The sequence below is a fragment of the Canis lupus genome, chromosome 27 (genome assembly GCF_011100685.1).
Source record: "Canis lupus familiaris isolate Mischka breed German Shepherd chromosome 27, alternate assembly UU_Cfam_GSD_1.0, whole genome shotgun sequence".
Taxonomy (NCBI): domain Eukaryota; kingdom Metazoa; phylum Chordata; class Mammalia; order Carnivora; family Canidae; genus Canis; species Canis lupus.
This window is the reverse complement of record NC_049248.1, coordinates 1,308,874-1,322,622: the sequence shown is the minus strand read 5'-3', so window position 1 is coordinate 1,322,622 and position 13,749 is coordinate 1,308,874. Positions and strand designations below refer to the sequence as shown.

The window sequence follows — 13,749 nt, the reverse complement described above, 5'->3', positions numbered from 1 at the left end:
GGTTAGATTGCAGCAGCAAGTATATGTGAGAGTCTAATTGCACTACTCAAAGTCCCTTTCTTGAACACGGCCCTGGTGGAAAATTGCTCATCAAAATCTAAACATGTATATACTGGTTTTGGGGTTTTACCATGCAATTCTGCAACTCTGTACCGAGTTTGACCAATAGGGCAACAGCTATGGAGAGCCTGGTACATACGTCCTGGGCTGCTCGCTGAGACCATGGCCCTCTGATGGATCTTTCTCTCCTCTCCTCTCTCTTTTAGGGGTCGAATCAAACACCTAGATGTAGTGACACTGCTCCGGCGGATTCAGCCCCCACTGGGTTTTGGGAAGCTGTGCCCTCACCGTGTGGCTTGCAAAGTAAGAGATGACCTGGGTTCACGGGAGAAAAAGAGAAAACAAGGGAGGGAAGAAGCCTATTTGTCTTGTGACCGTGGTCAGGCCATTGATCCTTTAAGGGAATGAAGACAATACTTATGTATTAAAGAAATGAGCTTGAACCAGATTATATTTTAAGGTTCCTTCCAACAGTAAGTCCTCAGATTGTATAAAGGAAAACTGAAGTGAATGCCTCTTGACCCAGTGAGCCACATGTGCAGTCCCATCAGTCTGTACCACCTAGGCATCCTGGAAGACGTCCAGCCAAGGATGGATGGATTAGGAGTTCTCTTACTGGGATCAGAGGGCTATTAAAGAGTCCATGCTTCAGCTTCAGGGACCTCAAAAGCCCTAAAACTGTGTACAAAATCCCTGAAACACTCACAAATTATACCAGAGAGAGGATCTGTCATGTTCATCAGATTTCTAAGCGAGTCCATGACCCCATAAAAGTAAAAGACAAGCATCCTAGACTCTTTAGACCCAACTCTTGCTCGTGTGGTCCTCACATGATCCTGAGAGTGAGCACTCCCTTAAATTGTGTGCCCAGGCACCTCCCTTACCTCACAGTAATCCCAGCCAGATAGCCCTACAGTTGCTGGAGAGTATTATTCCTCCTCTATTCCCTCTTATTTTAATTCCCATTTCCACCATTCTGTAATCCCTGTTGGAATAACAATGAGCTGAAAGGGGTTGGGGAAAGTGAGGTCAGAGAGCTGTATAGAAGCACAGATACAAAAATTCAACTGTGGATAATCCATTCGTGGAAAATGGAAAATTGAATTGTGCTTTGTTTTACTCAGTTTTTTCTCATTTATATCTCCACTTTGTTCCAAAAAAGATTTTAGAAGATTTCCAAGGTTATAGAAGATATGAGGGGGAAAAAGCACAAATGGAAAGTCAAAGCACAATGGAAAAAAAAAGCAGGGACAAGTGTGTCCTGCATGAGGTGATAGTGCATCCATCATGGCCTCCAGATGGGCCTGGACAGCTAGCAACTGGATGTTCAGCTTCCCAGTGACCGCACCATAATTCACAATGTCTGTGAGAGACAAGAAGATCCATTCAGTCAGGAAAATTATAACTCCTCTTGGCACTATGATTAACAGGAGGACACCATGTGATCTAATAAGTAACATCTTTGACCACATCTTGAGAGCAAACGTCAGAATGACTTTCATGGTGCTCTTTCTCATAATTACTCTGGTGTGCATTGAGGGTCCCACACCAGGGCACTATCAATGGCAGCAATTTAGGGTGGTGAGAAAGGATGGAAAAGGGCAATCCAATCCTAACCAGTCAACAAGCTTTTGGCCCAGCTTGATGCAGAGGTATATTTTTCAGTATACAGAAAAGAGGATGCACTGCATCCTGCATGCAAACCTGCCATTACTGTCTCCTGCATGCAAACCTACCATTACTGTCTTATCCTTATGATATGACAGTATTCTTATGATACTGTCTTACCAGGGCTTTGGATGAATGCTGGCTGGCAGGTGGGCTCTCAGCAAGTGCCTGGCATGCAGCTGTTCTTTGTTGCCAGTAGAGAGCACACCCATATGCCTGAGTAGACATTTGAACTAAGGAGAGGTTTGGGTGGGCTAAACATCCTTTTGTGGAAGCAATGATGTAATAAGAACAAATATTATTCCTCCCTCACTCTGTGTGGAAGAGCTGAGATTTGTGGCAGAGCTGACATCCTCCCCAGAATAGGTTTTAAATACATTTTAGTGACCCATGCCTCAAACCCCTGCCTGCTTCTGACACATGCACACAAGTTTCAAGGCTCCATCCCAGCATTCTCCTGCCATTGTGGTTCTGTGGGTCCTTTGAGAACTGTTTGCTGTAATCACCAGCTTTGTCTCCACTTCCCCTCCAGCGTCTAGTCTCCATGAACATGCCTCTGAACAGTGATGGGACGGTCATGTTCAATGCCACCCTGTTTGCCCTGGTCCGGACAGCCCTGAGGATCAAAACAGAAGGTAAGCATCATCTGAGGGTCACTGGGAGAGCCACTCAGAAAATCAAGAAGACTAACCAAACAGCTTGCAAAGTGCTCCCATGATCTTCCCATTCTGTGTAGGATCAGAGGAGTGGTTCAGTGATAATCTTTACATCCAGGGATGTTGAAGAGGCCTAGCTTACTCATGTTTCCTTTGGTCTTTGAATGGCCTTCTGGTCTCTAGCTTATTTATTTTTAATTCTAGCCTTCCATTAATGTCTAGAAATTATTCGAGGTGATATCTTGAAGTCAAAGCTTTAGAATTAAAACAGTGATGAATGTTACGTAAAGCAGAGCTAAGCCCCATATAAATGGAATTTTACTGACTGTGTGGGTCTCTCAAATGCTTAACTTTGTTTTAACTGTCAGAAAGGGGTCATATTGGCAAATGGTGACGATGGTCAGGGTCATCACATACTATTGTACAGGCTGTGTCTGCATCAAGGTGTTCGGCCAGCCAACAGGTGTGGGTTTAAAATTTCATTTGTGCCCTGCTAGTTGGACCATGCTCCCTCAAGGCTGTGTTTACCTGAAAGGATGACTTCTGCTTTGCACAAAGATACCCTATGGGCTAGCAGCAGCCTTGACTGGGATAATCTGCTGTCCTATAACAGATAATTATTTCTGAACCACTCTGTGGAAAAAGGTATAAAGAATGTACCTAAGAAGATATGATTGTTCTCCAAGAGCTTCTAGCTTATTACAGTGTTTTGTAGAGTGTGGTCAAAAGACCACCTGCCTCAGATTCAGCTGTTGAAGCTTGTTTAAAATGTGATAAGTCATTTATTCTCTCTTTACTTCAGCTTCTTTGTTTGTAAAATAAGAAAGATACCGATGTGTGGAAAAATAATCCATCAGAGAAGTAAGTGCCTTTTCTCAGTTAAATCCTTCCAGAAAATAACAGAAACATCTAAAATGAAGGAAAACAAGAACCAGACCAGCAAGATACATGTTTTTAAAAATGAGCTAATCTTTAAAAAAACTAAAAATAGTTCAAGTTACGTTGCTGAACTAAGGAGAAACAAAAGCCGAAGGAGACGGTCCAAGACGCTGGCATAGGAAGACTCTGAACTCACCTCCTCCCAAGAACACACCAAATCTACACCCACATATGGAGCAATTCATCCTGAAGAACTGAGAGCTGATTGAACAACTTCTATACAACAAAGATTAGAGGGGCCACACAGAGGAATAGCAGGAAAGATGAAAACATGGTAACCATGGGAAAACACCCCTCTCACACCCCGAACCAGTGTGATAATTTGCAGTGAGAAAAGATAGCACTGGCCATAAACCCAGACTCACCCACCCTGGGACACCAGAAAAATAGTGGCTTAAAGGGCAATAAGACTATAAATGAATGAAATCCACTCACATCCACTAAATGGCAAGGGAAGGGGAACTACTGGAACTCTCTCCAGGTTGAAGGTCCCAATAAGCACCATTGTTTACATTCCCTTCCACCTTGATAGTGCAGATGGGAGCAGGGCCCAGGCACTCTGGTTGGCCTGCCAGGGTTACTCCAGCGAGCCCCAGGCCCTTGGCCCATACCAGCTAACCCCCAGATAGCTCTCCATCCATGCCCGCCCAGCTCCAACCACCCCACCAACGTGGCTTCTGGTCTCAGTGCACCCCTAGAACTTCTAGCCAGTGCCTGCTCCAGCTCCAGCCAACCCCATCAGGGTTGTCCAGGTATAGTGTACCCCTGGACTCCCCCACACCATGCTGGCTTCAGCTCCAGCCAGCCAGCCAGCCAGCCAAAACTTCCAGGCATATGCAATGTACACAGGGGACATTACTACATAAGGCTACCCCTTAAGATTGAGAGAGGTGACTATTCCACCTAAGTTGTAGAGACTAACCTTGAAAGTCAAACAAAATGAGGATACAGAAGAATAGGTTCTAAATGAAAGAACAAGATAAAACCCCAGGGGGAAAAAACCCTGACAAAATAGAGATAGGTCACTTACCAGGCAAAGTAGAGTTCAAAGTAATGGTCATGAAGATGCTCACCAAACTCAGGAGAAGAATGGAGGAACACAGTAAGACCTACAACAAAAAGTTAGAAAATATAAGAAAGTACCAAACAGGAATTACAGAGCTGAAGAATACAATAATTGAATTGAAAAATACACTAGGAATCAACAGCAGATTAGATGATACAGAAGAATGGATCAGCAATCTGGAAGACAGAACAGTGGAAATCACTCAGTCAGAACCCCAAAAAGAAAAAAGAATTTTTAAAAATGAGAATAATTTTAACTTCCCTAATCTGGGGAAAGAAACAAGCATGAGTCCAGGAGGCACAGAAAACCCCCCTCAAAATCAATAAAAATAGATCAACACCTCGACATATAATAAATAATGAAGCTTGCAAACTTAAGAGATAAAGAGAAAGTCTTGAAAGCAGCTCAGGACAGAAGGTTCTTAACCTACAAGAGTATAAACATAAGGTTGGCAGCAGACCTGTCCACAGAGACCTGGCAAGCCAGAAAGGACTGGCATGATATATTCATTGTGCTAAATGGGGAAAAAATGCAACAAATAATAGTTTATTCAGCAAGGCTATCATTCAGAATAGAAGGAGAGATCAAGAGTTTCTAGGACAAACAAAAGCTGAAGCATTTAGTATTAGTGAATACTAAACCAGCCCTGCAAGAAATATTGAAAGGGATCCTCTGAATGAATAGAGAGCCCAAAAGTAACAAAGACCAGAAAGGAACAGAGACAGTCTACAGAAACAACAACTTTACAGGTAAATGGCACTAAAACTCAGATCTTTCAGTACTTACTCTGAGTGTAAATGGACTAAATGCTCCAATCAAAAGATACAGGGCATCAGATTAGATTGAAAAAAAAAAGAAACAAGACCTATCAATATGCTATCTATAAGTGACTCATTCTAGACTCAAAGACACCTCCAGATTGAAAGTGAGAGGGTGGAGAACCATTTATCATGCTAATAGACATCAAAAGAAAACTAGAGTAGCAATCTTTATATCAGACAAACTAGATTTTAAACCAAAGACTGTAATAAGAGATGAAGAAGGACACTCTACTATAATAAAAGGATCTCTCTAACAAAAAAAAAAAAAAAACTAAGAATGGTAAATATTTATGCTCCTAACTTGGGAGCAATTATATAAATCAATTAATAACAAAATTAAAGAAACACATTGATAATAATACAATAATAGTAAGGGACTTTAACACCATACTCACAGCAATGGATAGATAATCTAAGCAGATCAACAAAGAATCAAGGGCTTTGAATGACACACTGGACCAGGTGGACTTCGTATATATATTCAGAATATTTCACACTAAAGCAAAGTACTCACATTCTTCTTGAGTGCACATGGAACATTCTTCAGAAGAGATCACATACTGGGTCACAAATCAGGTCTTAACTGGTACCAAAAGATTGAGATTATACCATGTATATTTTCAGACCATGATGCTTTAAAATTTGAACTCAATCACAAGAAAAAAATTGGAAGGGGGCAGCCCGGGTGGCTCAGTCGTTTAGCACTGCCTTTGGCCCAGGGCGTGGTCCTGGGGACCTGGAATTGAGTCCCACGTTGCGCTCCCTGCAAGGAGCCTGCTTCTCCCTCTTCCTGTGTCTCTGCCTCTCTCTCTCTCTATCTCTGTCTCTCATAAATAAATAAATAAAATCTTTTTAAAAAATTTGGAGAGAAGACAAATACATGGAGGTTAAAGAGCATCCTACTAAAGAACGAATGAGTCAACCAAGAAATTAAAGGAAAATTTTTTTTAAAAATACATGGAAACAAATGAAAATGAAAACACAACAATTCAGAAGCTTTGGGATGCAGCAAAGGGAGTCCTAAGAGGGAAGTATACAGCAATACAAGCCTTTCTCAAGAAACAGGAAAGGTCTCAAATACACAACCTAACCTTACACCAAAAGGAGCTGGAAAAGAACAGCAAACAAAGCCTAAATCCAGCAAAAGAAGATAAATAATAAAGATTACGGCAGAAATCAATGATATAGAGATTTTGAAAAACTATAGAACATATCAACAAAACTAGAAATTAAGAAAATTGATAAATCCTAGCAAGACTTATTTTTTTTAAAAAGAGAGAGAAAGGACCCAAATAAAAACATAAATGAAAGAGGAGAGATCACAACCAACACTTAAGAAATACAAACAATTATAAAATAATATTATGAGCAATTATATGCCAACAAATTAGGGAATCTGGAAGAAGTAGATGTATTCCTAGAAACATAAAAACTACCAAAACTGAAACAGGAAGAAATAGAAAACCTTAACAAGCCCATAACCAGCAAAGAAATTAAATCAGTAATCAGAAACCTCCCAAACAAACAAAAGTCCAGGGCCAGATGGCTTCTCAGCAGAATTCTAAAAACCATTTTAAAAAGAACTAATACCTATTATTCTGAAGCCGTTTCAAAAAAAAATAGAAATGGAAGGACAATTTCCAAACTCATTCTATGAGGCCAGCATTACCTTGATCCCAAAATCAGACAAAGCCCCCACCAAAAAAAAAAAAAATTACAAACCAATGTCCCTGATGAACATGGATGCAAAAATTCTCACGAAGATCCTAGCTAATAGTATCTAACAGTACATTAAAAGGATTACTCACCAAAACCAAGAGAGATGTATTCCTGGGCTGCAAAAGTAGTTCAACATCCACAAATCAGTCAATGTGACACAACGCATTAATAAAAGGAAGGAAAAAAATAAAATAAAATAAAAGGAAGGACAAGAACCATATGATCTTTTGAATAGATTCAGAAAAAGCATTTGACAAAATACAGCATCCTTTCTTGATAAAAATTCTGTAGTGTAGGGATAGAGGGAACATACCTCAATATCATAAAAGCCATATATTAAAAACCCACAGCAAATATTCTCAAAGAGGAAAACTTAGATCTTTTTTCCTAAGGTCAGGAACACATCAGGGATGTCCACTCTCACTATTGTTGTTCAACATGGTACAGGAAATCCTAGCTTCATCAATCAGACAACAAAAAGAAATAAAAGGCATCCAAATTGGCAAAGAAGCCAAATTTTCACTCTTAGCAGGTGACTTGATACTCTATGTAGAAAACCCCAAAGACTCCACCTAAAAATTGCTAGAACTGTTACAGGTATTCAGCAAAGTGGCAGGATATAAAATCAATGCACAGAAATCAGTTGCATTTCTATACACTAATAATGAAGCAGAAGAAAGAGAAACCAAGGAATCTATCCCTTTTACAGTTGCACCCAAAACCATATACCTAGGAATAAACCTACTCAAAGAGGTAAAGGATCCATACTCTGAAGACTAAACAGTACTTATGAAAGAAATTGAGGAAAAAATAAAGAAATGGAAAAACATTCTATGCTCATGGATTGGAAGAACAGATATTATTTAAATGTCTATGCTACCAAAACAATCTACATATTCAATGCAATCACTATCAAAATGCCCCTTCAACATTTTTCAAAGAGCTGGAACAAACAATCGTAAAATTTGTATGGAACCAGAAAAGACCCCAAATAGCAAAAGGAATGTTGAAAAAGAAAACCAAAGCTGGAGGTATCACAATTCCAGACTTCAAGCTGTATTACAGAGGTGTGATCATCAAGACAGTATGGTATTGGCACAAAAACAGACACATAGATCAATGGAACAGGAGAGAACCCAGAAATGGACCCTCAACTCTATGGTCAGCTAATCTTCGACAAAGAATGAAAGAATATCCAGTGGAAAAAAGACCATCTCTTTAACAAGTGGTGCTGAGAAAACTGGACAGCCACATGCAGAAGAATGAAACTGGACTACTTTCTTACACCATACATAAAAATAAACTCATAATAGATGAAAGACCTAAATGTGAGACAGGAATCCATCAAAATCCCAGAGAAGAACACTGGCTGCAACCTCTGTGACCCCATCCACAGCAACTTCTTGCTAGACACATCTCCAAAGGCAAGAGAAACAAAAGCAAAAATGAGCTATTGGAACATCATCAAGATAAAAAGCTTTTGCACAAACAAAAGGGAAACAATCAACAAAACTAAAAGGCAGCCTACAGAATGGAAGAAGATATTTGCAAATGACATATCAGAGAAAGGGCTAGTATCCAAAACCTATAAAGAACTTATCAAACTCTATAACCAAAAATTTAAAAATCCAGTCAAGAAATGGGCAGAAGACATGAGCAGTCATTTCTCCGAAGAAGAACTATACATGGCCAACAGACACATGAAAAAGTGCACATCACTCATCATCAGAGAAGTACAAATCAAAACCACAATGAAATACCACCTCACATCAGTCAGAATGACTAACATGAACAATTCAGGAAACAACAGATGTTGGTGAGGATCCAGAGGATGGGGAGCCCCCTTACGCTGTTAGTGGGAATACAAGCTGGTGCAGCCACTCGGGAAAACAGTATGGAGGTTCCTCAAGAAGTTAAAAATAGAGCTACCCTATGACCCAGCAATTGCACTACTGAGTATTTATCCAAAGGACACAAACATAGTGATTTGAAGGGGCATATGCACCACAATGTTTATAGCAACAATGTCTACAATGGCCAAAATATGGAAAGAGCCCAGATGTCCATCAACAGATAAATAAAGAAGTTGTTTTACATATATATATTTCCATTTTATATATATATATATATATATATATATATATATATATATTACATATATATAATGGAATGTTACTCAGCCATCAAAAAAGAATGAAATCTTGTCATTTGCAATGCCATGCATGGAACTACAGTGTATTATGCTTAGCGAAATAAGTCAGTCAGAGAAAGACAAATACCATATGGTTTCACTCATATGTGGAATTTAAGGACTAAAACAGATGAACATAGGGGAAGGGAAGGGAAAATAAAATAAGACAGAAACAGAGAAAGAGACAAACCATAAGAGATTCTTAACTCTAGGAAACAAACTGAGGGTTGCTGGAGGGAAGGTCAAGGGGGTGGGGTACCTGGGTGGTGGGCATTAAGGAGGGCACTTGAAATAATTCATCAGTTGTATGCAACAGATGAATCCTAAATTCTACCTCTGAAACTAATAATATAACATATGTTAATTGAAAAATGAAAATAGTTCTTAAAGCATCAAGTGTACTAACATTCACATAATAGGAATTCCAGAAAGGAGTAGGGAGGCCTATTTGAAGTTATTTGAACTTATCTGAAGAAATAATGGCTGAAAATTTCCCTAACCTGGGGAAGAAAACAGACATCCAGTTCCAGGAAACACAGAAATCCCTAAACAAGATGAACCCAAAAAGACTCATACCAAGAAATATTATAATTAAATTGCTAAAAGTTAAAGACAGGGATGCCTGAGTGGCTCAGTGGCTGGGCGTCTGCCTTCAGGCTGGGGTGTGATCCTGGAGCCCCGGGATCGAGTCCCACATTGGGCTCCCTGCATGCAGCCTGCTTCTCTCTCTGCCTCTCTCTCTCTGTGTGTCTCTCATGAATAAATATAAAAATCTTTACAAGAATAAAATAAATAAAAGTTAAAGACAAGGGGAGAATTTTTAAAGCAGCAAGAGAAAAACAACTTGTTGTGTACAAAGGAACCCCCATAAGACTGTCAGCATATTTTTCAGCATAAATTTTGCATGGCAGAAGTGAGTGGGATAATATGTTCAAAGTACTGAAAGAAAACACTGCAACCAAGACTATCCAGCTGGCAAGGTTATCATTCAGAATTGAAGGAGAGATAGTTTTCTAGACAAGCAAAAGTTAAAGGGATTCATCACCACTAAACCAACCATACCAGAAATGTTACGGGGCCTTCTTTAAGCAAAAGAAGAAAAAGCTATAACAGGAAATAAGAAAAATATGAAAGAAAAAAATTCACTGGTAAAGGAAAACATATAGTAAAGGCAGTAAATTGTCCAATTTAAAAAGATAGTATGAAGATTAAAAGACAAAAATAGTAATTTAACTATAACTACAGCAAGTAGTTAAGTAATACACAAAACGAAAAGATGGCAAGGGTGCCTGGGTGGCTCAGTTGGTCAAGCATGTGACTTTTGATTTTCGCTCAGGTCATAATCTCAGAGTTATGAGATCAAGCCCCACATTGGCTCCATGTTCAGGCAATCTGCTTGAGAGTCTCTCTCTCCCCCTGTCCCTCCTCACCCCCCACAAATAAATAAATAAATCTTTTTTGAAAAAATTAAAAGATGTCAAATAGGATGTTAGAAACATAAAATGTTGGGGGGGGTAAAAAATAGTGCTTTTAGGATGTGTCAAACTGAAGTGACTATTAGCTTAAAATAGACAGCTATACATATATAGGTCAATATTTATGAACCTTTATGCTAACCAAAAACCAAAACCTACAATAGGTAAACAAAAAATAAATAAAGAGAAAGGATCTCAAACATAACTAAAGAAAACCATCAAACACAATGGAAGAGACCAAAAGAAGAAAAATGAAACAGAAGAATTGCATCCAGAAAACAACTGACCAAATGACAAGAAGTACATACCTATTAATAATTACATTAAGTGTAAATGGACTAAATGCTCCAATCAAAAGGCATACAGTGGCTGAATAGATTTTTTTAAAAAGATCCATTTATATACTGCCTTATAAGAGACTAATTTCAGATCTAAAGCCACACAGAGACTGAAATTGAAGAGACAATAAAATGATATTCTATGGAAACAGAAACAAAAAAGAAAGCTGATGAAGCAATACTCATATCAGACAAAATAGATAACAAAGACTATAACAAAACGCAGAGAAGAGCATTACACAATGATAAAGAGTTTAATCCAAGAAGAGGATATAACATTTGTAAATATTTATGCACTCAACATAGGAGCATTTAAAAATATAAAGAAAATATTAATAGACATAAAGGGAGAAATTGACAGTAATATAATAACAGTAGGGAACTTTAATATTCCCCTTAACCAATGGATAAATAATCCAGAGAATCAATAGGGAAATATTGGCCTTAAATGACACATTAGACCAGATGGACTTAATAGATATATACAGAACATTTCATCCAAAACAGCAGAATACACAGTCTATTCAAGTGCTATTTCCAGGATAGTTAGGTCACAAAACAAATAAGTTGAAGAAGACTAATTTCACATCAAGCATCTTTTCCAACCACAATGGTAAAAAAAAACTAGAAATTAAATACAAAAAGAAAACTGGAAAAAACACAAACATGTGGAGACTAAACAGTGTGTTACTAAACAACCAGTGGGTCAACAAAGAAATCAAACAGGAAATTTTTAGAAATACCTTGAGACAAAGAAAATGGAGACACAATTTTCCAAATCTATGGGATGCAACAAAAGCAGTTCTAAGAAGGAAATTCATAATAATAGAAACAAGAAAAATCCCAAATAAATCATCTGACTTTATACCTAAAAGAACTAGAAAAAGAGGAACAAAGCCCAACATTAGTAGAGGGAAGGAAATAATAAAGACCAGAGTAGGAATAAATAAAATAAAGATGGGGGGACAAAGAAAATATAATAAAAGTAAGAGCTGGTTCTTTGAAAAGATCAATAAAATCGATAGCCAAACTCAAGAGAGAGGACCCAAATAAATAAAATCAGAAATGAAGGAAAAGTTACAACTGACACCACAGAAATACAAATAAGAGATTACTACAATTATACACCAACAAATTGGAAAACTTAGAAGAAATGGATAAATTCCTAGAAAGACATAACCTTCTAAGACTGAATCACACACACATAAAAATAGAAAATCTGAATATACCAATTACAAGTAATAAAATCGAAACAGTAATTTTTAAGCTACCATAAAGCAAAAGTCCAGGACCAGACAGCTTCAGAGGTCAATTTTACCAAAAATTAAAGAAGAGTTAGTACCTATTCTTCTCAAATTATTCCGAAAGATTGAAGAGGAAGTCTTCCAAACCTATTTTACAAGGCCAGCATTACCTTGATACCAAAACCAGACAAAAATACCACAAGAAAGAAAATTACAGGGCAATATCTCTGATAATATAGATGTAAAAATCCTAACAAAATATTAGCAAACCAAAGTTCAACAATACATTAAAAGGATCATACACCACAATCAAGTGAGATTTATTCCAGAGATGCAAGGATGGTTCCACATCCGCAAATTAATCAATGTGATACCTCACATTAACAAAACAAAGGATAAAAATCATATGATCATCCCAATAGATGCAGGAAAAGCATTTGACAAAATTCAACATTCATTTATGATAAAAAAAAAAGAACTCTCAAAAAAAAAAAAGAACTCTCAACAAAGTGAGTATAGAAGGAATGTATCTCAACATAATAAAGGCCATATATGACAAGCCCACAGCTAACATCATACTCATACTTACTTCCTGTAAGATCAGGAACAAGACAAGTACATCCACTCTCACCACTCTTATTCAACATAGTTTTGGAAGTCCTAACCACAACAATTAGGCAAGAAAAAGAAATAAAAGGCATCGAAATTGGACAGGAAAAAGTAAAACTGTCACTATTTGCTGATGACATGATACAATATAGAGAAAACCCTAAAGACTCCACCAAAATCTGTTAGAATTAATAAATGAATTCAGTAAAGTGACAGGACGCAAAATTAATATACAGAAATCAGTGTTTCTGAACACTAGTAACTATCACTAAAGAAAAGAAAACAATTTCATTTACAGTTGCATCAAAAATAATGAAATATCTATGAATAAATTCAACCAAGGATGTGAAAGACCTGTACTCTGAATACTGTTTAAGACATTGATGAAAAAAAAAAAGACATTGATGAAAGTGGGGCACCTGAGTGATTCAGTGGGTTAAGCATCTGCCTTTGGCTCAGGTCATGATCTCAGGGTCCTGGGATAGAATCTGCATCAGGCTCACCTGATGTAGGGAGTCTGCAGGAAGTCTGTTTCTCCCTCTCCCTCTGCCCTTCCTCCTCTCGCTTGTGTTCTCTCTCCCTCTCTCAAATAAGTAAATAAAATCTTTATTTAAAAAAATTGATGAAAGAAATTGAAGACATGAATAAATGGAAAGATCTTTTGTGCTCATGGATTAAGAGAATTAATATTATTAAAATGTCCATAATGCCCAAAGCAATCTACAGATTCAGTGTAATCTCTATCAAAATATCAATGGCATTTTTTCACAGAACTGGGACAAAGTATCCCAAAATGTCTATGGAACCACAAAAAAATCCAAATAACCAGAGAAATCTCGAAAAAGAAGAACAAAGCTAGAGGTATCATGCTCCATGATTTCAAACTATACTGCAAAGCTGTATTAATCAAAAACAGTATGGTACCAGCATGAACAGAGACACATAGATCAATGGAATAGAATA

General features: G+C 37.8%; 1 protein-coding gene across 39 annotated transcripts in view; it reads left to right on the top strand.

The window, feature by feature from the left end:
* CACNA1C (calcium voltage-gated channel subunit alpha1 C) overlaps positions 1–13,749 on the top strand; it is a 747,770-nt gene that overhangs the window by 712,747 nt on the left and 21,274 nt on the right. For all 39 annotated transcript variants that reach the window (XM_038576272.1, XM_038576273.1, XM_038576274.1 and 36 more), the window contains 2 exons: positions 267–363; positions 2,261–2,363. In XM_038576272.1, the coding sequence (XP_038432200.1) occupies positions 267–363; positions 2,261–2,363 (200 nt within the window). The remainder of the gene's footprint in view (positions 1–266; positions 364–2,260; positions 2,364–13,749) is intronic.